Source organism: Oryzias latipes, chromosome 14 (genome assembly GCF_002234675.1).
Source record: "Oryzias latipes chromosome 14, ASM223467v1".
NCBI lineage: Eukaryota > Metazoa > Chordata > Actinopteri > Beloniformes > Adrianichthyidae > Oryzias > Oryzias latipes.
The window spans coordinates 27034375-27057274 of record NC_019872.2 but is presented as its reverse complement, the minus strand read 5'-3'; the positions used below and the strand labels follow the sequence as shown (position 1 = coordinate 27057274).

Sequence of the window (22900 nt, the reverse complement as noted above, 5' to 3'; positions counted from 1 at the left end):
GTCAAATCACACGGATTTCCAGAACGTGATTGCTTCTTCCCACATAGCACATGTGTGTTATCTAGGTTGGTCTAGGAGAGGTCAAAGGGGTCAGAGGAGCTTCATTACATCGTGACTTCACCTCTTTTTCTGTTTTTGTGAGGCGTTTAAACTTATTTCACATCATTTGATAAATTATCAAGTTTCAAGAGAATTTATTCCAAAACGTCATTTTAAGACATTTTTACGGCTTCTCTGACATTTGTTGTTGTGCGTCACCATAGCAACGGACACCTTGTGATCGTGAGGGAGCAGCTCATTCCTATTTTAAAGGCCTAAATCCCTGCAGGCTGCAGAGGCGTGATGGATGGCGAGGATTAGCAACAAAAAGAGAGGGAAAAAAAGAGGCGGTTTGAATCATTTTGAGGTTTTCAGTCATTTTACAGCACTGAGTCAACGCTTTGTGATGATGTGGTGATGCGAATCTACCTGCAGCTGCTAAAGCTGTGGATCACAAGATTCACTTCTATTTTGAACACGGCAAGGCAAAACATTCCATACACAAAGTCACTTCTGTTGGATTTACTTCTTTATGGCATTGCTCTCAATTGGTTTTTGAATAGTCAGGGACTTTGTGAGTGCATCTGGACAGGATTCAGGCCTCCTCTATGTGACGAGGTGTCCCACAGGGCTTCGTTCTTAGGCTTCAGCTCTTCTCTTTATTTGTCCCTTTAAAAATAATCAGTTTACGTCTATGCAGAAGACATTTAACTGTATTTGCCACTATAATTGTTGAAGTAAATATTTTGACCAAACACATTGAAACAGAAGAAAGAAAGCAGGAACCTTAACTTCCTCTGTTTATAGAGAAGAAAGAACAGCAGGTTTTGTCTTTGGTCCTGTTTCCACCAATGGGGCGTCTCAACCAATTAACATCTGCTGACACCAATTTGGTAAATGGTGCAGAGCAGCATTAGTTTATCATAAATCCACCCATACTTTCCATCATCCCTTTGTTTACACGCTCTCCCGTTAGCGCACATCCGCTCACAACCCCAACCTAACATTAGCGGTGCAACAAAAATGGCGAGCAACATTGGAGCTACCCAGCCGTCCAGTTCTGATCCAGAAAACAAAGACGTTCATGGATCTGTTTGTCTGCAGGTGGATGCATCAGAATGGAGCTTGTGAACCACTCAGTGTATTTTCTATGTCAAAATAAGCTTTTCTTTATATAAACAACATTTTTCTGTCTGCTCCTGATTCACACCAATTTGAAGAAAGAAAAACTCAGAAATGCAATTTTATGCTTAATATTTCTATTGATATGTCCTCCATCAAGAGAAAATGCCATAAAAACACCCAAAACACAATTTTCATTGAAGTGGGTCTTTAACAAAATAGGAAACAATCTGGGATCTAAAGGGGAGGGGCATCACAGAGCGGTGAAAGTGGCAGTGAACGCAATTTTTCGCAAATTTATTTTCTTTTTTTTGACACAAACAAATTAATATTGATTAGTAAATGCAGAATCTGAAAGGTGATGGGTCGCATCACTCCTGGGGGGTCCAAAGGTTGGACTCAGAGAGACAACAGCAGAGGGGCAAGGAGGTAAAAGCAGAACACTGCAGCACAGAGACCTCACTGTAACCGTGTGATCCTCCGGGAGGTAATCCCTGTCGTTCCGTGTTGGGAAACGCTTCAGCTATCTCAGCTTTTATCTGGGCCAAGTGATGCTGTGCAGCAGCTGATTCACCCCACACCTGACCCGAAGCTCCAGAGGAACCAAGAGGCTTTCCCTGGAACATAAAAACCGCCCATGACTGATAAAATATATCTGCTGCATGATCCCAACAGAACATGACGGACCAAACAAGTTAGAAATCTGTAACCAAACAAAAGCGTGACAAACACAACTAAGTGCATTTCCCCCAGGGTCAACTCAGAGCTGCAGCTGCAGATGTAATCACATCTTGTTTTCTCCACTCATCTGTACTTCTTAGTAAGCCCCGCCCTCTGCTGCACACGTGCGTGTTCACAAACACTTCCAGGAGGAGGCAAAGAGCAGACTGCCAGCAGAACCTCTGCATGCTGTCCTGCCATGTCCAAAACAACTGAGCTGCCTTTCCGGCTGGACTCCCAGCTGACAGAGGTGATGCGCCTGCGGGTCCAGTCTCTGCAGCAGCGCAGCCAAAACAGGCAGGAGGGCGAGCGCCTGCTGAGGCCCAACGAGGCCGTGTACAGGCTGGACTTCGCCGAGCGCTCCCTGCGGTTCTCCCACTGGACGGTGCGACTGGCGCAGCCAGGACGCCTCACCATCACAGCCACCTCGCAGCTCTGGACGCCGGACCTCACCAACCTGATGACGCGGCAGCTGCTGGAGCCCGCCGGAGTCTTCTGGAGAGGGCGCGCCGACGCCGCGGACACGCCTGCGCACTGCTATGAGGCGGACGCGGCTGAATTTGGGGAAAGGATTGCCGAGCTGGCAAAGATAAGGAAGGTGATGTACTTCCTGTTTGCATTTGCAGACGGCTGCAGCCCCGAAAGCGTCGACTGCTCCATCACTTTCATGGTGGACTAGAGAGAAGACTTTCCACCAAACACACTGTTCATATGTGAAGTTCTTCTTCATCTTCAGAGATTCAAACAATAAACTTGCAATCGTTGAAACAGACGTTTCTGAGTTTTCTTCACTGAAAATAAAGGAGTGTTCTATGGACTCTGTGTGACAAACAGAAGCACCCCCCCCGAGGGTTTGCTGCCTCCGAGTCCCGCGTGAGGAGATGGAGAGAGTCAGTGCGTCTCCCTGGCAGAGGAGCTGACTCCTGCGTGAAGCCCCTGACAAACACAGGAAGGGAGGAATGTGGACCGCACCTCCTCCTTTGCTCCTGTGTGGAGGCAGGGGGGCGCCGCTGTGAGGAAAACAGAGCGGCGTCCGGTCAACGCAACCCCGAACTAACTCGCTCAATCTGTTGAACCTCAAGAGGTTGCTTTCTTAGAAACAAGTCCAAAGACTCAGGAGACAATAATCTGACAAACAGACTCTGGGCGCATGAATGCACAATTTCTGTTCGTGTTCAAACTTCTGCTCACCCCTGAACCCCAAAGAGATCAGAAATCACGTGAAAGATGGTTTCATTTGTTTTTAATCAGCAAATCAGATATGAGCACGAAATGAAAGAAACAGAATTATTCGAAACAAAATGCAGAGAAAAGCTGAATGTGACCCTGCATTTTACTACTGCACGGCTGCAATCCTAACTGAGCGGCGCTCCCTGCAGTGTTTACGGGGTGTGTCTGTCACTTGGGGGGCGGTAACCTTTCTGGTTGATCTGATTGGACGAAATGTGCATGTCAAATCCGGCGAGGTGGCGGGGCGGGACTTTGAAACGTGGATTGAAACGTTAACGAACGGTCAAGACCAAGTGCAGCAGATTTTTTTTGTGCTGTAAGTTTTTCTTATGTGACTATCCCTTTATTATCCATCTACAGAGCTTCACCAACATCTGGGCTTCCAACGTTACTTTCAGTCGGAAATGGTTGCATTCTGAGTCTTTGGGAATCCAGAAAACCACAAAAAGAGAAAACAGCGTAAAGCCTTTCTACAAATGATGCCAGCCCAAGAACATAATGACTCAGGAGGTCATTGGAGAAGCAGAAGAACATGGAAACAAGTGGAGTTCCTTTACAGTTCAGCTGAGTTCATGATCCAACAACCAGAAGGAGACGTTTGGATCAAATGGATCCATGGGAGACAATGAGGAGAAAGACACAGATGAGCATCAAGAACACAGAGAAACATCTGGATTATCTACAAAACTCCTCGTCCCATCAAGAGTCAAACCTACAGCATTTAAGACAGAAACGTAACAGTCAAGCATGGCGTTGGTAGTGTGATAGTCTGAAGCTGCACTCTGATTAAAACCTCAATGAAATCTGGTATTTAACAAAACACTAATAAATGTTTGTTCATCAGTTCATGACATCAAACTCAGGAGTTTTTAGGTTCTTCACAGATCATCGATGCACGTCCACAAACAGGCCAACATGTGAGGTGGCATTCATGCCAGCTTTTAACCCTGATTCATGAAGTAAGAGAACTGGGATACATGATCAAGCATGGATTTGATAAACAAACAACAAAAAAACAGAGAAGAAGAAGGAAAAAGATGAAGGAAAGTCAGATGTACTTACTTTTTGCCACAGAGACTCTCTGGAGGCCAGACTGGAACAAGCAGCAACAAACCAGCAGTTCCCCAGCTGTCCCTGATGGAGGTCGTGGGCACTGATGCCATCGACAAACAGGTGAGGGTCCTCACACAGCTCCTGCACGCCACGCCCAACGCAGCACATCAGTCCGGTGCGTCAACACCATCTTCACATTCATTGCTTTTACAATATTAGAAACTAGGTCCAAACAGTTACAACTATGAAAACAAATAAAATTCCTCTGAACGTATAAAGTATTAAAACGTACGACAGTTACATTTTTGTCATTGATGAATATTCTGTCATCTGAAAAAAAAAAGACATAAAAGACAAAAACCCAAAGTTATTGTTGAGCCTCAAACACGTCACACATCTGTAAGTCAAAGGCTCCGAGGAAACTTCAAACTGACTGGAAAAACTCCAGAAAACCTCTAAAAAAGACTAAAAAAGAAACAGAAGAACTTAAAGAAATACATCAAATAAGAGCAGGAAATGTCATAATAAAAATAAACACTGGAGGATTTCTGATGAAATTTTGGAAGATTTCCTGACGAACTCTGGAGAACATCTAAAAAAAACTCCAGAAAAACTGGAGCATCTCTTCTTCTTTCTTTACGCTCCATCTCAAAGCTTTCACCAATTAAAAATGCTCTTTTAATTCATTCCAGCAACACTTGCTTTGGAATCTTTATGACTATTTGGTGGTCTAATGTTATTTTGGTTGTATATTACTTGCTGTTTAATGTATATATTCTTCTTAATATATTATTTTTTTTGTTACCCAGATGGTGAATTTGATTATTTATTGCTTTAAACTTTGAATCATATTATTACCTTTTGGGAAATGTCATTCAATGGAGTGATGAATGAGTCTGTGAGCTCGATTGCTTGTTTGTTTTTTCTTTTAATCGTTTCTCATCTGTTCTGTGAACATCTGACACAGAAGACCCTCTAACTAGATGCTGCATCTCAACACGCTTATCCTCATGTTTCAATTAAAAGAAAGAAAGTAAGAAAAAAAGACTCTGGTTGGAAAAAAAACTATGGAAAAACTCCAAAATCCTTCAGTGAAAATCAGTTTAGGTCAAATGTGACGAAAGCAGCAAAACTTATTTTGAAAAGCCCAGAAAAATCTCCAGAATACTTTAATCTGGAGATTCAGACTTTTAATCAGCTTTTTATTTTTCCAGGTCAAGCAACTGAATTACAAAAGACCAAGACTTTTTTCAATTCCGAAATAAAATAAAACACATGATTAAATTTGATGATGACTTTATTTGACAAGGGTAAACAGAACACAGACACGTGGACTGATAACCATTCTGGACGTCAAAGTCTTCATTTTACATTATTTTGAGCACAAAATATCATCAAAGACACTTCCCACCCCAGACACTCACATTTTTTTCCGGTTTTAACCATTTTAACACTGATTTACCTTTGGATCCTGTTTTTTGTTGTTGTTTTTTTAAGACAAATGCACTTTTTAGCAACAAGTAATTTAACTTCCCGTTTTTAGCTACCAAATAATGCGATTTTTATGTATTATTATTTGTAGTCGTAAGTTTTTACTAAGAAGCTCTGTTTGAATTTCATTGTACAATGGCAAAAATAAATCTACCCCCCCCCCCCCTCCATCCATGTTGTCCTATGGATGATGATGTTCCTCCAGATCATTTCCAAGCATAAAGCTCAGTGTGCGGCTTTGGTCTTCTTCTATAAACGTTTAAAATGCAAGCATCAGGAAAGTCAACAGCCTTCATGGCGTCAGGATGCATGTAACTGTAAACCATAAGATGTTCCTGCACAACACCCCCAAACACACACATTAGGCATAGTCAAGGTGCCCCCCAGCTCTCACCTTACTAAGACGTCCAAAGAGAACGCATCTAAGAAAACTGTCAAACCACAGTCAGCACTGTCTGGATGTCATGTTCTACCTGTATCCTACAGGTGAAATATCGGAGCTCTCCCTACTCGCAGCAGTATTGATTGGTGGAGCGCCGCTGCGGCTCCCGGCGGTGGCCTGCCATCCTCCGACCGGCTCAGGCGCCACGAGGAATGGACTATCGATCAACGCAGACACTGAGGTAATGCTGAGTAGGTGGGTGAGCTGCCGTCTGATTGTTACTGATCACTGAGGACATTTTCACAGCCTCCTTAGAATCATCCATCAACAGAGCTCAGGTGGCTGGTGAGCCTTCAGCCTCGTATGCAAACACGCGTGCAAGAAGACCAAAGTCACATCAGCGGGAATGCAAACGCACACCTTTAGCCAGTCTGGTCATTGGCATTCACCAGATGTCTTTGCTTTCCTTACACTGACCATCACCAGTTACAGACAAACATGCAGAAGTTCACAACCGCCACAAAGCCCTCTTCTCTGCCGCTAACACAAGCCTGGCCGCACTGCTCCTAGCATGTGTCTGTTAGCAGCCATACACACGGAGAAAGCACTGATGTCATCGCCTCCCCCTCTGGAAATGCTAAGTAAAAATGGAATCATTATGGGACACTATTAGCAGGGTGGATGTGAAAATGAAAATGCAATCCCCTCTTTGCATTTTTGCTTTAATTGTGACACAGAATAAGTGTTTTTAAGTAGAAAATGAAAAAGCATTTTGATGTTTCAGAACACTGCTGTAGATGGATGGAAGGATAAACCTGAGACCACCATGGTTTACGGTCTGACTCCTCCCCCATGAGCACATATATACCAGCTCTTTTATCAGCTATTTCAGAATTGACAAAGCCTTTTGGATAAGAGGTGAAACGTCTTCAACTTTAAAAACTAAGTCCAGATGACAGCCCCTAAACCTACTAATATCATGTTTTTGGTGTTTTCAACATGTTCTTGTAGCATTTTTCTGATGACAGAGGACATATATATACAGAAAATTAAACATCAAACTGCATTTCTGACTATTTCTTCATTGACATTGTTGTGAATCAATGTGGTTTTCACTTTAAAGAAGAGAAGGAAGGGCAAGAGGATAGAGTATAAATGAGGAAATGAAGTCAAGCAGCATGATGAGGTTACAGAGAGCAGATCTGAAGAAGGTGGAGGACTTTGAGTCAATGTTGGAGCCACCAGGAATGAGGTCTCAATGAAGATCAAAAAGAAGGATGTAGGAACGGAGGACATGATGGTGGTTGGTGTGAGTGGGTAGAATGCACTACAATGCACTGTAGCGCCCCCTAAAGGGAGCAGTCAAAAAGGCAAAGGAGAAAAAAACCTATAGAATTTTTTCTGATTGTTAAAAATCCATAAACTGATCCAACATTTATTCCTCCAGTTCTCCTCGGCTCCCACCTGCTTTTATGTCATTAGACGTATAGTTATTGATGTTGGTTGTTCTGAAAGCAGATATTAGTGCTGGTTCTGACCACAGAAACCACATCTGGGTTGCAGATTATCATCAAATGCACTCTAATGGTTTGTAGTCTTTTCCCCATTCATGGAACCCTCATTTAACAAATGGACATTGCTTTCTGTTACACTAAACAAGACAGTAGAGATAAACACTGTGACATCACCAACAAAGAGTTTGAAAAACAAGTAGAGATGTTGTTTTCTACCCAAGGGTACCACCAGATGGAATAGAAGGAAACTCGGTTATTCTGTAAGATGCGAAGAAACCTACTGTTTTAATGAGATTGCAAAGACTCCCAGCTGTTGTTGTGACGAGTCTTTTCTCTCCATCAGCTGGGAACATGATGTTAGCTTAAGTGTTTCTCTGGTTCTCCTCAAAAAGCTTCCATGGAACCAGAGAGTTACCACACACACCAAACCACTGCCACGCCGTTTTCTCATCTAATACGCCTGAAGATGTAACTGAAGATGCAGTGAATCGCTGGGAATCGAAGTCAGACCCATACAGTCCTACTCTGACCATTGTTTGATCTGTTTTTAAAGCCTTCCCAGTGGTCTTTTAGTTATGCCATTTTTTGGACAAATCCTAAAAATCTGTTTTGTTTCCTCAGACGTAGTTTCTGCAGAGTGTTCATTAGAAATTCACCTCTGAGATGTTGGTGTGGAGCAACACCGCCCCCCTTCCATGTTGCTGAGAGCGCAGAGCAGGGAACCTTTTTCCCAGCATATTTTCTAAGTCACAAACTAAAAAGAAATTCAAACTGCATTTTGCTTCTGCTCCTCACTCCCAACAATTTGAATAAATAAATACTTAGAACTGTAACTTTGAACATAATTTTCTTAATATGTGTCCTCCATCACTAGAACCCCCCCCCCAAGAACATGTGAAAAACTACATTTTCATCGGCAGGTCTCTGAAATTCTGGTGAGATAAATGTCGTTTTCTGAACCAGTCTAAAAGCTAAAAAAGTGGTTTAGGTGACAACAAATTCCCAGAAATGTGTGTTTGTTTTTCCGTAACTTTAAGGATTATATTTAAATGCTGTCCGTCGCTCTGGTTTTTCTTTACACGAGTGACTCGAAACACCTAAAAATAGACGGGCCGCGTTTTGTCTCCTCAGTGTTCCTAACCTCCTGACACAAATCACTGACGACATGAAACGTGTCCCAGTGAAAATACAAGGATGCTCCTCCTGTCCGCCTCTCCCCTCCACTTCTCCCCGGATTCCGTCTGCATGACTGACATCAGCGCAGACCAAAACATGTAATCTCTGTGACCCAGTTTCCATGGCAATGCACGCTGGCTGTCAGAGCAGCGACGCACACGAGCAGAAAGAGGTTACGCCGTCCAGAACAACAGCGCTGCACGGCGGGGATAACAAAGGCCGAGGGACGCGGCAAATCCTGAGGGTCTGCATCTGCCATCAGACGTGGCAACACACACACAGCACTGGCTTGTCCAAGGAGAACCTAACAGTGCAGCAGGGCAATAAAAGCTGATGCAGATGTTAGTGGTAAATGATCAGGATTGGTCAAGGCGTGCTGTAATGCTCTGCTGCATTATTCTGTGGCAAACAGCAGCCTCGTGTTGAGCTTTTTGAAGGTGCAAACCCTCTACTGTTCTTATGGAATCACTATGTAGCCTTTTGGTTTACATGAAAGGGGCGTACTTACTTTTGAAAACGTAGTTTTTAAACTAGATAAAAGTGTAATGTAAAATGCTGTTTATTTGAGGTCTTATTCATGAAATACATCCATCTTTCGGGGTCACTGGGTTGCTGGAGCCTATCCCATCTTCTGTACACCAGTCTGATGCAGTGCCACACATTCACACCTAGAGACAAATTACAATTCACCAATTAACCTGTGAAGCACGTTTTTGGATTGTGGGAGAAACGAAAGAGAAACTCCCACATGCATGAAGAGAGCATGCAGAGAAAGGTCCCAGCTGGGAATTGAACCAGGGCCTTCTCACTAAAGGCCAGAGCACCAACCGCTACAGCATGAAATTATAATGAAGAAACAGTGTCTTCTGCCCCCTTTCTTTGCTTCTACCACTGGTTTCTGTTGGACCATCTTCATCATGTCCTCTTGCTGCTGAATTGAGTGTAGAAAACCGTAGATCCACATCCTAATAGTCGGAGGAAATTGCTCCTTTTATTTGAGATCTATTCTCTTGGCCATCAAGATTCCAGAGATAATTACTGCGTCTTTGTGCTCTATAGCTGAGAGAGTGCGTGGGATTACACCAAATAGGCTTTTGTAGAACATCTGAAAATATTGACTCCCAAATACAAGCAAGGATGTTTGTGTGTACCATCCAAGAATGTGGCTGCTGGTTGTTTGCATTGATCACAAATGGGATTAATATCGGGAATAAATTTTGCAATTTTCGCTTTAGACCAGTGGAGTCGTTATACGACCCTGAGCTGCATAACCATGTGTTGTGGGCAACGTGAGGAAGAACTAATCATTTAAAGACATGAACGTGTCTCCAGGTTTTAAAACTACTCACCCGAGGCCTCTTCCAGACCACGCGCCCGATCCTGTTGCCCAGGTAGAAGAGAGAGTCGTCGATTGCAGGGAAGCGGGGGTCTTCGAAGAGGAGGCCGCTCTGCAAGCACTGCCTCTTCAGGGTGGAGTACTGCTGCCCGTCGAAGGCCTTCACGGAGGTGAACATGCTGCAGCCCTGAGGGACAGGAGGGAGCAGCGGTCACACCAAAACCCCACCGTATTGCATTGTTCATGCAGCCTGTAAATGTGGCAGATATACTGGATGTTTTCAAGAACATCTTTCCTCCTCCTCCTATCCCATAACTCCGGCTGACTGACAGCAGTGGACTGTAATACCTTAACAGTGGAGTTTTAAGTGCACACAGAAAGTCGATGTGCGTTGCTGCCCGGAGCACAGCCTAGACTCAGTGGGTTGAAATGATTAATCTGTCAATTTACTGGTACCCTCCAGGGCCTCGTTATCGCGGCTGTGCGCCGGAGGAGCCGCGCACACATTGATCAGCCCGGGGCATGCGGAGGGACTGCGGAGTCAGGGTGGAGCTGTTCTGGGGATCATTAATACAGAGGGATTGGAGATTGTTGCTTCCAGCGGTCCAAAAAAAAAAATGAAAATTTTAATTTATTTATCCCACAATGGGGAAATTGTTTTCCGCATTTGACCCATCCCCTGGGGGAGCGGTGAGCTGCAGACGTGCACTCGGGAGACGACAGCTAGCTGGCAAGAGTGGGGATTGAACCGCCAACCCTTCAGGTTACTGGATGACCTTCTCTAACGCCTGAGCCACTTGCTGCATCCACCCAACATCCACTTTGCACCAAACTTATTAAGAAAAACACACAGAATACCATAAAGACAGCTGCGCTATGTCCCAATTCCCACCTTAATTCCTACATAATACTAAACTTGCTAAATATGCACTACACTACACAATATAGTGTCTTTGCCATTTTGTAGTGCTGTCCAAATCTACAATTCCAAAATCGAGAGCCCTGGATATTTCCCAGAAGTCTCAGCAAAAAACCAATGGCATCAATGCTCATTACCTTACCGAAAATTGACCAGTGCATTGTATCGGATTTTTTTTGTCAAAAAAATGTATTTCAATGTATTTTTTTAATAAACCATCAATGTTTTTATCTTCAGAAGATAGTGGACTCATAAATAAACATTGCAAAACGCTCATATTAATTAGATTTTAACTTTGTGAAATCGATGACGTCATGCCCGCTGTTTAAAAAAAAAAAGTAGTGAGCATGGTGTCCAAAGTGCTTTTAAAATTCAGGGTACTAAACAGTCCCGCACTATCTAGTTTTTTAGTAGTTAGGGGTTAGGGTGGGAATTCAGACACAAGCCTGGTTTATGTGGCAATCGTTGGTGCTGCTGGAGCCCAACTAATGCAAAAAAAATAAAGAAATGCATGAAAGGTGGGATACTACAGAAGCCGAAGACGGCCTGCCCTATTGTAGCGTTGCTCTCTCCCTTTCGTACTGAGACGGAAAGACTTTACCTGTTTAAGCTTCTTTATTTTATTTTATGGCAAACTGCTTTGTTTAGCAGCGGTGTGCAGATCTTAGAAAACTGTCAACAACAAAAAAAGTTGTTCAGGCCGTTTTCGGCTTCACTAGGGCACAGCTTTAGGCAGCAAATTTCATCCAGTATTTACTAAAACCTGGGGGGAAAACCTAATTGAAAAGAACATCATCTGCAAAAAGTAAAACCTCTTTTCTCTGGAGCTTCATTCAGCTCTATATTTTTTAATTTAAGTGTAAAATAGCACCAATGTTTGAAGTTGTGCTGTTTAAAATACAGTTTACAACATTTTTCAATTGACAGATTATTTTATAACTATTATATTAAGTCTGGTTTATAATTACTGGATTTCATTGAAAAACTAAACTAACAGTTTAAAAAATTTGTCTCTTTTAACAAATGTCGTTTTCCAAGACTTTTCTAAAATATTCTAAGAGGAAAGTGACTGCAACTTAACATAAAATATTAATTATTTTATTTATTTATTTTGCTTAGCAACAGCCGTAAAATCCTGCCAGTGACCTCCCCCACCTTCAGAAAAAAATGTCAGGAATCTCCACGGATACGAGAGTCTCAAATGTTTTTGCTTCAGAAAAAAAAGGAGGAATCTTTTCCAATGTGTGCTAAATGCTAATGTTAACTCCTGGGTTAAATTAAAAATAAAACAAAAATTAGCTGAAAATAATTTAAAGGGGAGGAAAAATGTATTTTTATGGTAAAAATTTCCAAAAAGAGTAAATGATAGAGGTATCCTACAGTTAGACATTTATGTAAAATCAGTTTGTTGTGTCAAGGATTTAACAATTAGTTAATTTCATAGACATAGGCTTTCATAGGCTTTTGATTTAGATTTTATTCCCCACACAGGAGTGAAATTTCCCATTTATACCTGAACGTCTCAGATGGTTCTTAATATAGTTAGCTTAGAGTGTATTTAGACTGGACACACTTGGTTTGCTTAAACCAGAGTTTGTTTCCCCCGGTAAACCGAAACAATTTTTTATTCTGAATACACCCAAGAGGACCCTGGTCCAAGACCAGGAACCTCTCTATGATGTATCTTTGGAGGTGGCCTCGGTTCGTTTCCAATCGAACTGAGCTTCGGTTCGCTCTTAGTTTCCTCAGACTGAATAAACACTGTGCTCAGAGCAAAACAACTGAACCACAACTGCACGTCAACATAAACATAGTAGGAATGAAGCAACTGGGGGGTATTCCAGAAAGCAGGTTATGCTAGCTCCCACGTTAAGTTTGAGGCTAAGGAAGCGGATTACCTCAGCTTTTGGTTCCAGAAATGGAGGTATGTTTCAGGATATGGCAAGTTGCCATGGCAACTCATGCTCTGAACATAACCTGGTCTGGAGCAGGTTATTCTAGCTCCCGCGGTAAGTTTGAGGCTAAGGAAGTGGATAACCTCAGCTTTCGGTTCCAGATATGGAGGTAAGTTTCAGGGTATGTCAAGTTGCCATAACAACTCATGCTCTGAACATAATCTAGTCTGGAGCAGGTTAAGTTGAAGGTTACTTTGTTTACAGAGAGGTGAAGCAGCATGGCGTGTCCATTTGAAGATGATTTAGTGGATGAAGAAGCTCAGATAATACTTTTTCCACCGTGAGAGGATGATAAGACCACATATGGATGTTGGAAAGAGTAGGTGTAACTTTGGTGCTGGTGTTAGTTTCGGCACTGCAACGAATTGTGGTATACCATTCCCTTTGCCTGTCTGGAGGGATTTGAGAGTATATATGTACATATGAGAGTTCAAGTATTACTATAAATTAAGATGGAAAAACTTTTAATTGAAATGGAGTAATATGACATTTATGAAGAAATTAGGTTGAGTAAATTTAACTCAATAATTTGTAACCAATAGAAGTAATAATTTAAGTTGGAAAAGTTGGATAATTTATTTATATATATATATATATGTACATCACATTAAAAATAGAAATGAGATCAGAAACTCGTGCGTTTACTTTGTCCGTTATTTTTCTCCAAGCAGAAACTCTCTTTTGCTGATGATGCAGCCGTATTACTTTTTTGATGGGCGGATAATCTTCATACGCCGTCATTAAAATCTCAGACTCCGTCTCACTGAAGTATAGCACTCTCTTTATTTTTCTCCACGCATTTCCATGGTGATTCCGGAAATCGGCGATCCATTGAGAATGTCTTTATGTACTTACTGTGCACGTGCATTAACCCAGGGTTACCCAGTCGAGCGTAATTACGCTAACTCACATCCGGTCTTTTGGAACCGACATACCCAGAGTAAGCAAGTTCAGGCGGATTTCAGCCAGAGTTCAGGCTTAAAGTCAGGGTAGTTTAAACATGCTTCCTGGAATACCCCCCTGATGAGTTGCGGACAAATATGGTGCATAAATTGTCGTGTCATCAAACAGAAAAAAATGTCCAACCCCTTACTTGTTAGAACATTCATTTTATCACAGCTGAAAACACTTACATTCTTTTCTGTTCCTCATTACATGGCGCATGCCCGGCGCTGCTGATGTCATCCTAAAAGCTACCTTGTAGTTACCTTAACAGAATTATCTAAAAAAACATGTCATTGAGATGTGGTCGGATGAATTCAGGCTCATTAAAACAACTATTAACGTGATACACGTTGCTTTTCCATGACAGGTTGGGTCATAAACACTATCAGCGTACCGTCTAAGCCCACATCTTCTTGGCAGCCGCCTGGCAGCATGCCTCCACTGTACCAAAGTAGCAGTAAAAAGTGTTGTTCCTGATGTTGATACAGATGTTCAGAATCGGTCAGTAAAATATAAAGTTTGAATCGGTAAACTATCCCGACTAGGATTGCAAAAGGCAGGACTTCCATAATGTCTGTGCTCTAGCTGCTTTGCTCTGCCCTCATAATTCTTATTTTTTTTTACTTTGATCTAACTTAAATATTTGCTTGAGTTAAGATAAATCTTTTTTTTGTTAAGTCAGTTTAAAAATAACATAGTTTTCAGACATTTATTTTTACTTTCATTCAAATTAATTCAATTCAGTAGGTGTAACTTTGGTGCTGCTGTTAGATCGGCACCGCAAAGGATTGTGGGATACCATTCCCTTTGCCTGTCTGGACGGATTTGGGTTTAAGTGTGGGTTTTTGACCAAATGTGTTTAGTTGTTTTACTGTGTTTTTCCGAGTTATTTTGTCCTACTATGCTTAAGTCTCTGCACCATGAGTGACAGGGAAGGAGAAGATGATGAGTTAAAATAGCACCCCTACCATCTTTTATTGTAGTGACAATGACGGTAATTTCCAATTGACTTTTTGCACGTCGTGCATATTGTTTCGTTCTTTTTATTGTTATACAAGTGAGCATATCTGCCGGCTCAAACTTAGACATATGAGAATTCAAGAATTATAATTAATTAAGATGGAAAAAATATTAATTGAATTGGAGTAATATGACATTTAGTTGGATAAATACATAAATTTGAGTTGTATAAACAATTATTGAGTTTTATAGACGTAAAAAATTAGGTTGAATAAATTTAACTCAATTACTTGTTACCAATAGAAGTAACTCATTTAAGTTGGCAAAATTGGATAAGTCATATATATATGCGTCACAAGGAAAAATGGAAAGCAGAAACACTTTCTTGCTGATGCAGCAGTATTACTTTTTTGATGGACGTATAATCTTCATCCGCCGTCATTAAAATCTCAGACTCAGTCTCACTAGAGTATAGCCTCTCTTTTGTTCTCCACGCGTTTCCATGGTGACTCGGGATATCGGTGATCCATTGAGAATGTCTTTATGTACTTGACATGCACATGCATTAACCCATGGTTACCAAGTAGAGTGTAATTACGCCAACTCATATCCGGTCTTTTGGAACCGACATACCCAGAGTAAGCAAGTTCAGGCGGATTTCAGCCAGAGTTCAGGCTTAAAGTCAGGCTAGTTTAAACATGCTTCCTGGAATACCCCCCTGGATGCCTCCAGTAGGCAGAGGATGGATAAATGATTGGCTGGAATAATGCGCGCCTACTTTCAGCCATCAGTTTGTCTCGCTGTGTGTGTACAGTACGGATCAACAGTATCACATTTTTGTTTTAAACCTCCACCTTTATAATAACAGCAGATCAGAGCTGCTGGTTAACAATAATTAACAGTAAAACAATTTAAGTAAAACTTAAAGACCCACTCCAATGAAAATTGTGCTTTTGGTGTTTTCAGCGTGTTCTTGTAGCATTTTTACATAATGGAGGACATATATAAAGAAAAATATGCCGTAAATTACTTTTCTGAGCATTTCTTTATTTAAACAGTTGTGAACCAGGAGCAGAAGAAAAAAATGCAGTTTGAAAAAGATCGTATTTGTTACGTAGAAAATACGCTGGTCGTGCCACAAGCTCCCTGCTCCACGTGAGCTGGCATCTGGTACAAAACTGTACGACTAGACAGCTCTGATGGTGCCTTTTTGTAGCACTGGTCATGTAAACAGAGAGCTCCCAACAGCGGGGAGGGAAGGGGGTTCGTTTAATTTCTAATGATCTCTTGCCGCTTTGCAGAAATTATGTCCTACCCAGAAAACAACTCAGGTTTTCAAATTTGGGCTAAAAACATCATAATCATGAATATTAAGATTCAATTTTATTTGTATAGCCCAAATCCACAACAACAGCCGTCTCGATGGGCTTCGTAGATGATCAGAGTGGGACTTTAACTGTTTTCCTTTACCATAAAAATGGCTTCTTATCAACTCCACGCTCACTGTGTCTCACCAAAGCTTGGAGTCCTGAAACAGCTCCTCACCCTTATCGAGCAGCTCCATCAAACAGACTCTAACCGCTGACCTGCTCCTCTTCTTCCACAACTCAATATGAGATTTTATCTGAGGGGAAATGGAGACCTGATGGAAAAGGACATCAGGAGCAAATCTCAAAGCTGAACTGTTTAAAAACCTGAAATCTTCCAAAACCCATTTATGTGACGCTGAGACGAACTGTACAAATAATCCTAGATTTTAAAAAGAGGCTGAAGTAGTTGTTGTGTGTAAAAAAAAAATTTAAAAAATTGGCATATAAGACATGTGTTTGTGTAAATAAATAATGGTTCAAGTCCAATTCTGGAGGATTAACAAGAGCGCCGACTCTTGAGTGAGGGATGAGGAACTCCCGGGGGTAAGCCAGGTTGCGGTTGGAAGCTAAATCTGACAGATGGCCGGGCGTCTTGGCTCGTGACCGCGGAGGGGAAAACAGGGCCGTCATCTGGGCCGCGTGGGCTGCCAACAGCATTACCTGCAGAGAGGCGAGCCAGCGTCACGCCTTCAGTGCAAAGCGAGGACAACAACTACCTCTGCAGATAAAAAGCTCTTTGTGACCAGCCGTCATTTAGTACCAGAGTATCCCTTCATCTCACCTCCTGTAAAACTAATTCAGGCCGTGTTTTCCAATGGTTTTCCCTTGGAATTTTAGGAGTGACACTGGAATCCAAAAGCAAACCAAAGCTGAAGAAATGTCAGGAACGCTGGCCTCCTCCTGAATGTTAACGCCATTTCTGTGAAGGCCATGGAGTCGCTTATTCAAATGGTTCCAGAGCTCGAACTAGCGTCGCCTCTGAAAGAGGTCAACTTGTCGAAAGGTGTTTGACTTTTCGGAAAAAAGCAGGAAAAAAAAAGGGGCTTCGTTGGGAAGACCCGAGTTGGGCTGCGAGCAGATCTCTGAGAAGATCTGACCTATAATGATAATTCAAACAGTATCCACATAATATTTGTACCTATAAATATACTTTAAGTATTTTGAATAATTTGCTGTTTTAAAACTTTTCACCTTATATTACGCACATGTTCAATGTACAGTATAGAAATAAATATAAACATTAATGGAAAAACAAAAGGAACAGGAAGAAGGTGTCAGGATTAGCTTTGCTGCTGGTCAGCACTGATCTCCATGGTTTTGCCGGGTCCAACAGCAAAACCTTTTTTATCATATTCCACACATCCAGACACAAACCCACCTACAGGAAGTTAAACATAAATATAGATGGACGATCTCTACAACAGGTGGACTCAATAAAATTTCTTGGAATCCATATAGATCAATTTATAAATTTTAAAAAACACATAGATGAACTTGTAAAAAAATTATCCAAATTTGTTGGTTTATTCTATAAGATTCGACACATGCTCCCATCAGATGCATTGCTAACATTGTACAGATCCCAGTTTGAGCCTCACCTGAATTACTGTAACATCATATGGAATAACACATACTCTACCTACACCGCAAAACTCCTGATTACACAAAAAAAAGCAATAAGAGCAATAACCTGGTCCACGCCAAATTCTCCTACAGATCCACTCTTTCACAGATACAGCCTCCTTAAGTTACCGGACCTTAACACGTATCATAACGCATGCACAATGTACAGTGTTGTTCATAAACTAAACAGTCGTTTGTGTGACCTCATACCACTTTCTTCGCCCTCTTATCACCATGACACCAGGGGAAAGCATATGCTAAAAGGCGAAAACAGAAAGTTGCAATGTACAAGCTTCTCTGTCTGTACTAGAGGTCCACAAACTTGGAATACATTAGACAATGACATTAAACAGTCTGCTACAATATACATGGACGCATTAAAAGGGAACTGAAATTACTATTATTGTCATCATACTGTACAAATGCTGCTCCGACCGAAACCACCTATTAATGTTTTGTGATTTCTCTCTGTTTGTTGACACTTATATGGCCACACGCCAGAGTTTATGTTGTTCAAATTCATTATCCATTTTGTCTAACACTTTCCACTATATTACCATCATTTTCTCATATTATTATTGTATTTTATTTTTGTAATTATTTTCTTTTTCTTTTCTTTTCTTTTTTTTCTTTCCGCCACTCATCTTCTGTACTTTTATGCTGGTTTAAATGCTGGACCCCTAATAATAAGCAGCTGCTTCAGGGATGTCCATTTTTTCCACATTTTTTATTATGAGGGGATTTGTTGCTTTTGACACATTGTGGAAAAATAAACTAAACTAAACTAAACTAAACTAAACAGAGCTGGATTTTAGCGTGCGAGTCGTACCAAAAGCTTTCATCGGTTGTAATCCCGGTTGTAGATGTCCTCCTTGCAGTTCCAAAACTGCCCTGATGAAACGCACACTGCATACTTGTTTTCTGTTTGGGAAATAATGTCTCCACTTGTTGTTTTCAGTCACGTTTGCCTTTGTTTTGCAGCTCTGACACTTCATTTTTCTCCTTTTGCAGACGTTCCTGTCTCTAATTTCCCCCAAATTTCTGTGGTTTTACTCCATTAAACAACAATTCAGATTCAGGGTTGTGCTGCAAAAGGATCATGCGGATTCTGGACGGATGGTACTCTAGCAGAAGACCAACGTGAACAAGAAGAAGACGGAAAATCTTCAGACGTCTACAAAAGTCGACTGCTTTTGAGCAGGAAGACACAATTTCTGGGTCCAGGGCTGGACCTTTGAGATGAATCTTAACAGTCCCCCTGATCTGTTGACCCTGCGTGGTGCCTTTAGAAAGAAAACTGCAGGACGGCCCGACTTTCCTCTCCATGCATCCTCAGACTGCTGCGGCTGACAGCTTGTTTTTGTCTCCCGCAGCAGATGTTCCAGTGTTCCCGTTTGGTCTCTGACCTCAGTTGAAAGAGCCTGATGAGGCAGGCAAGGCCTATATATATAATATATATATATCTATATTGTTTATATTATACCAAAAGTAACTGGATAATGAATATCTCAGATTGTTTTTCTTTTGCGACACTTTGACCATAAACCGACAACATATAAATGGGTAAGATGCTGGTCTAATAAGCTAGACAGTAGGTCTAATGACAGGAACAGTAGGTATTTGACAGTTACTTGTCAGTAGTGTCTGTGTTTGCTGAGAAAATGTTACTTTGTTAGAAATCTGAGAGGAACCAGGTTACTCAAACCCCTCATCCTGAAGAGAAACCAGATTACTGTTTTACTTGACCAGAAAGCAGATTATTGAACAACCTGATGGTTAGTTTAGTGTATTTGGGCGTCTGAAATGTGTGTTTTGGGGGTAGATTAAGTAAATAATAGCCTTTTAAAGTAGTTAAAAGTGTGTTAAAAATATGTTTTAGTTGAGGAACTCTAAAGGAAACACTGGAGTGAGGAATGGCAGGAAGGAGAGACACACCCAGAGCTCAAAGACCCTTATAATTCCATGAGAACTGCGTTTGAGGATGTTTGTGCAGCACCACGGACAGCTCCGCAAAAAACACAGAGGAGAAAGGCGGCACCACGGAGAGCGCCTGTTGCTTGGACTGGTTTGTTCTGAGCATGGGGAGTTTGTGTTGTTGCTCAGAGAGGAAAACGTGGAGCTCCATCGGAGGCTAAACTGTGCTGAGATTTCAAGAGAAGGCTGCAAAGATCAGATCCTGGTTTTATAAGCGATGAAGGAGCCACATCCTCCACACACCTTGACGCCTGGCTATGTGTTGTCACAAAGCAGATTTTTCTCAGTTTGGTGTCAGGATTGTTCACAGCTCTGCCGCACGCAGCAGGATGCAGCCGACCGTGGCGGTGTCTTGGATCAGGCAAGGAGAGTGTTTGTGCGCCGGTGGCGGGGGAATGAATAATTGAGTCTGCTGCTGCTGACAGATTGATAACCCTGAGAAGCGAACAGGGAGCAGTAATGCACCAGTCCACCACGGACATCGAGGAAGGGAGAGAGCGCTCCTGCATCAGGGAGGAGGGCTATCCCATCCTCCCAGCATTGTGATCTCCCCTCTGCAGCATCTCCTCCTGGAGCCAGCTGCTGAGGGCTTGGCCCTGACCCAAAGGTCCTCCTCCTCACAGGTCCTCCAGGCTGCCTCCATGCACCTTCACGTGCATGGACTAGATATGGACTATTTTATTAACTTTAGAGAAGCCATAATGACACATTTCATGAGTAAGCATTTCAACCCGGACCATGATTTGGGCGAAGGATCATTTGACTGCAGAACTGTGTAAAGTTGGAATTTTGTTCTGTATCAAAAAAAGCGCATTCATGAGCATTTATTGTTAATATTCTTTATTTTTATTTTTGCGGTTCCTCCAAAAATTACAGCAACTCTGCAACTACATTTAAATCAGAAACAACATCTGTACCCCCCACCCCCCAGCTGCGGTGAATCCCCACCCCCCACCTCCCCATGCGTGGCGCTGCATGCAGAAACAAGCCCCGCACCAGAGCGCCTGCAAACACTGACGCTTAAATTCAGCATTTAGAATTTATGGTTATTTTGGCGCAGCTCGTTTCCCTCTGGTGCTTTGGTGCCCCCCCCCCCCCCCCCCCCCCCCCCCCCCCCGGTGGCGTAGAGGCCACGCAAACCACACGGTTACTGAACGGGGCTCTGACTGATCCGCGGAGGTTTGACGCGCCGCCGAGCCGTGCGGCTCCTCGGCCGCAGCATCTCCGTCCCCGGCCGGCAGCCCCTCAAGGACCGCGCAGAGCCCGGTAACAACAGCCGGGACCGCGTCCCCGGGACGGTTACCTGAAGCGAGGCCTCTCCCGTGGCAACCTGGGTCTCTCTCGGGTCCTCCTTAGGGGGTCCAGCCGGTCCGGCTCTCGCTCTCCGGGGGCTGCTGGGAATCCTCACCACGCTCTCCCTGGTCCTCTGACGAAGCTCCGCTCTGCCTCCAGCGTCAAGAGGCGGAGCTACAACCGGAAACCGATCGACTGCCTTGTCAAAATAAAACATCTTTTCCTTCGTTTAAAAATAAAAAAAAATATTTTTTTTAATGGTTTTATTTCTTTTTTTTATTTGTAACTTTCTATTAATTTTTTGTATTGTTTATTATTTAAGTATAAAGTAAAAGTAAAAAACTTTTTTTTAAAGTACTAAAGATCCTAAATGTGGAAACTGGATTAAATTTGGCACAAAATTACAATAATTCAATTTTGTCGTTTATAGTTTGGACTTAATATTTTGTTGAAAAGACTTTTTTCTTTCTCTACTTGAAGCCAAAGTATCAAAACCGTCTTGCTTTTGTTGATGTTTTGAAGAAAACCTTGACTGATCTGAAAGGTGGTGCAGGTCATGAGAGTTAACTCACCTTTCACACACTGGATTCAGGTTTACCTACTTTTGCCTGACAGCAGATTTTAAAAAGTTTCAGCAATTCTTATAATCCTGCAAGACAAAGACAGTGTAAATTATAAACTAATGAGCTAAAAACCAATCGAAAAGGCAGATGAATATCCAAATTAATCAGGTAATGTCAAGATGCTGTTTTAAAAAGTAAATACAAACAGCAAATAAAAATAAATGGATTGAGATAACTCTTTAGACATCTGAACCTGTCTCGTACGGGGAGTCACCTTTTATCACTGCCCATAACTGTGACAATCATTTGTAGTCCTGAGTGGAACATGTGCCCTGGATCATTGAACGTGGAGGAATAGCATACCAAGGATGAGTGCAGGATCTGCCCTCTGATGTCAGATCAAAATGTCAACGCAAGAGCAGATGGTTTCACAGATACAGCGAGTTTCTCCATAGTCTTGGACAGGAGGATCACCCTTTTTTCCAGACTACCTTCAAAATTGAGGATATAACACGAATATCTTCACCTAATAAACTGGAAGAAGAAAAAATCTACTGGAAGCTAGGCTGTTTAGCAGTTTCTATTTCTTCTCTGAAATTCATCAGAAAAAAAGGAAAAAAGCATTAGCCTCATCAGAAAAGTTTGGCTGAATTTTCTGGGTGTGTCGATATTACTTACAGATGTGGTCAAATTGAAAAGGGAGGGAAAAGCTGTAGGAATTTTAAGAATTGATCAAATTAAAACGTTCAGAAAAACTAATCTATCCACCATCATTTTCCCTACCAAATGTTATATGCAAATATTTATAGTGAATATTTCAAGTATTTCACAGTGGCTTAAATAAATACAATTATTTGTAAACATTTTGTAAAAATGTTTTTTGTTTTAATAATTGATTCCAGCTGTGATGTTAAAAAATCTCCATTATAAATAAGAAATAACAGAATTGTTATCAGTATTAAAAGGCAAAAAAACTCAGCTTTAAAGGTTCCTCCACCACGTTATTAACTATAAAATATATAAAAGAAAATCTGCTTTAAAAAAAAATCGCTTTGTAAGAAGTGTCTTGAAGTCTAGAAGTGTTTTGTTTTATTTTGAAGGGTGACACGGAAGTTACATGTGCCTTTTCATGTCTTAACACCAGCGTGCTGATATTGCGCATGCGTGCGATCAAAAGGCCTTTGTAATTAGCTCACCAAAATGCAAAATATTGTCATTAATTAAAATTACAACTA

The 22900-nt window shown here is 41.8% G+C and overlaps 2 protein-coding genes across 3 annotated transcripts in view; one reads left to right on the top strand and one right to left on the bottom strand.

Moving 5' to 3' along the window:
• capn5 (calpain 5) overlaps positions 1–21249 on the bottom strand; it is a 50232-nt gene extending 28983 nt beyond the window's left edge. For both annotated transcript variants that reach the window (XM_023962507.1, XM_023962508.1), the window contains exons 1-3: positions 21113–21249; positions 10077–10250; positions 4174–4305 (exon numbers count right to left, since the gene is read on the bottom strand). In XM_023962507.1, coding sequence (XP_023818275.1) covers positions 4174–4305; positions 10077–10241 — 297 coding nt within the window. In that variant the 5' untranslated portion in view covers positions 10242–10250; positions 21113–21249. The remainder of the gene's footprint in view (positions 1–4173; positions 4306–10076; positions 10251–21112) is intronic.
• On the top strand, positions 1372–2714 carry LOC105355691 (olfactory marker protein). Its single transcript, XM_011483951.3, has one exon. It carries the CDS (start codon positions 2081–2083, stop codon positions 2558–2560), a length of 480 nt encoding a protein of 159 aa, XP_011482253.1. The 5' UTR covers positions 1372–2080; the 3' UTR covers positions 2561–2714.
• Positions 21250–22900: the final 1651 nt, after the last annotated feature.

Bases quoted from the DNA above. Each gene is read 5' to 3' on its own strand.
- LOC105355691 (XM_011483951.3), top strand. From the start codon at position 2,081: ATGTCCAAAACAACTGAGCTGCCTTTCCGGCTGGACTCCCAGCTGACA.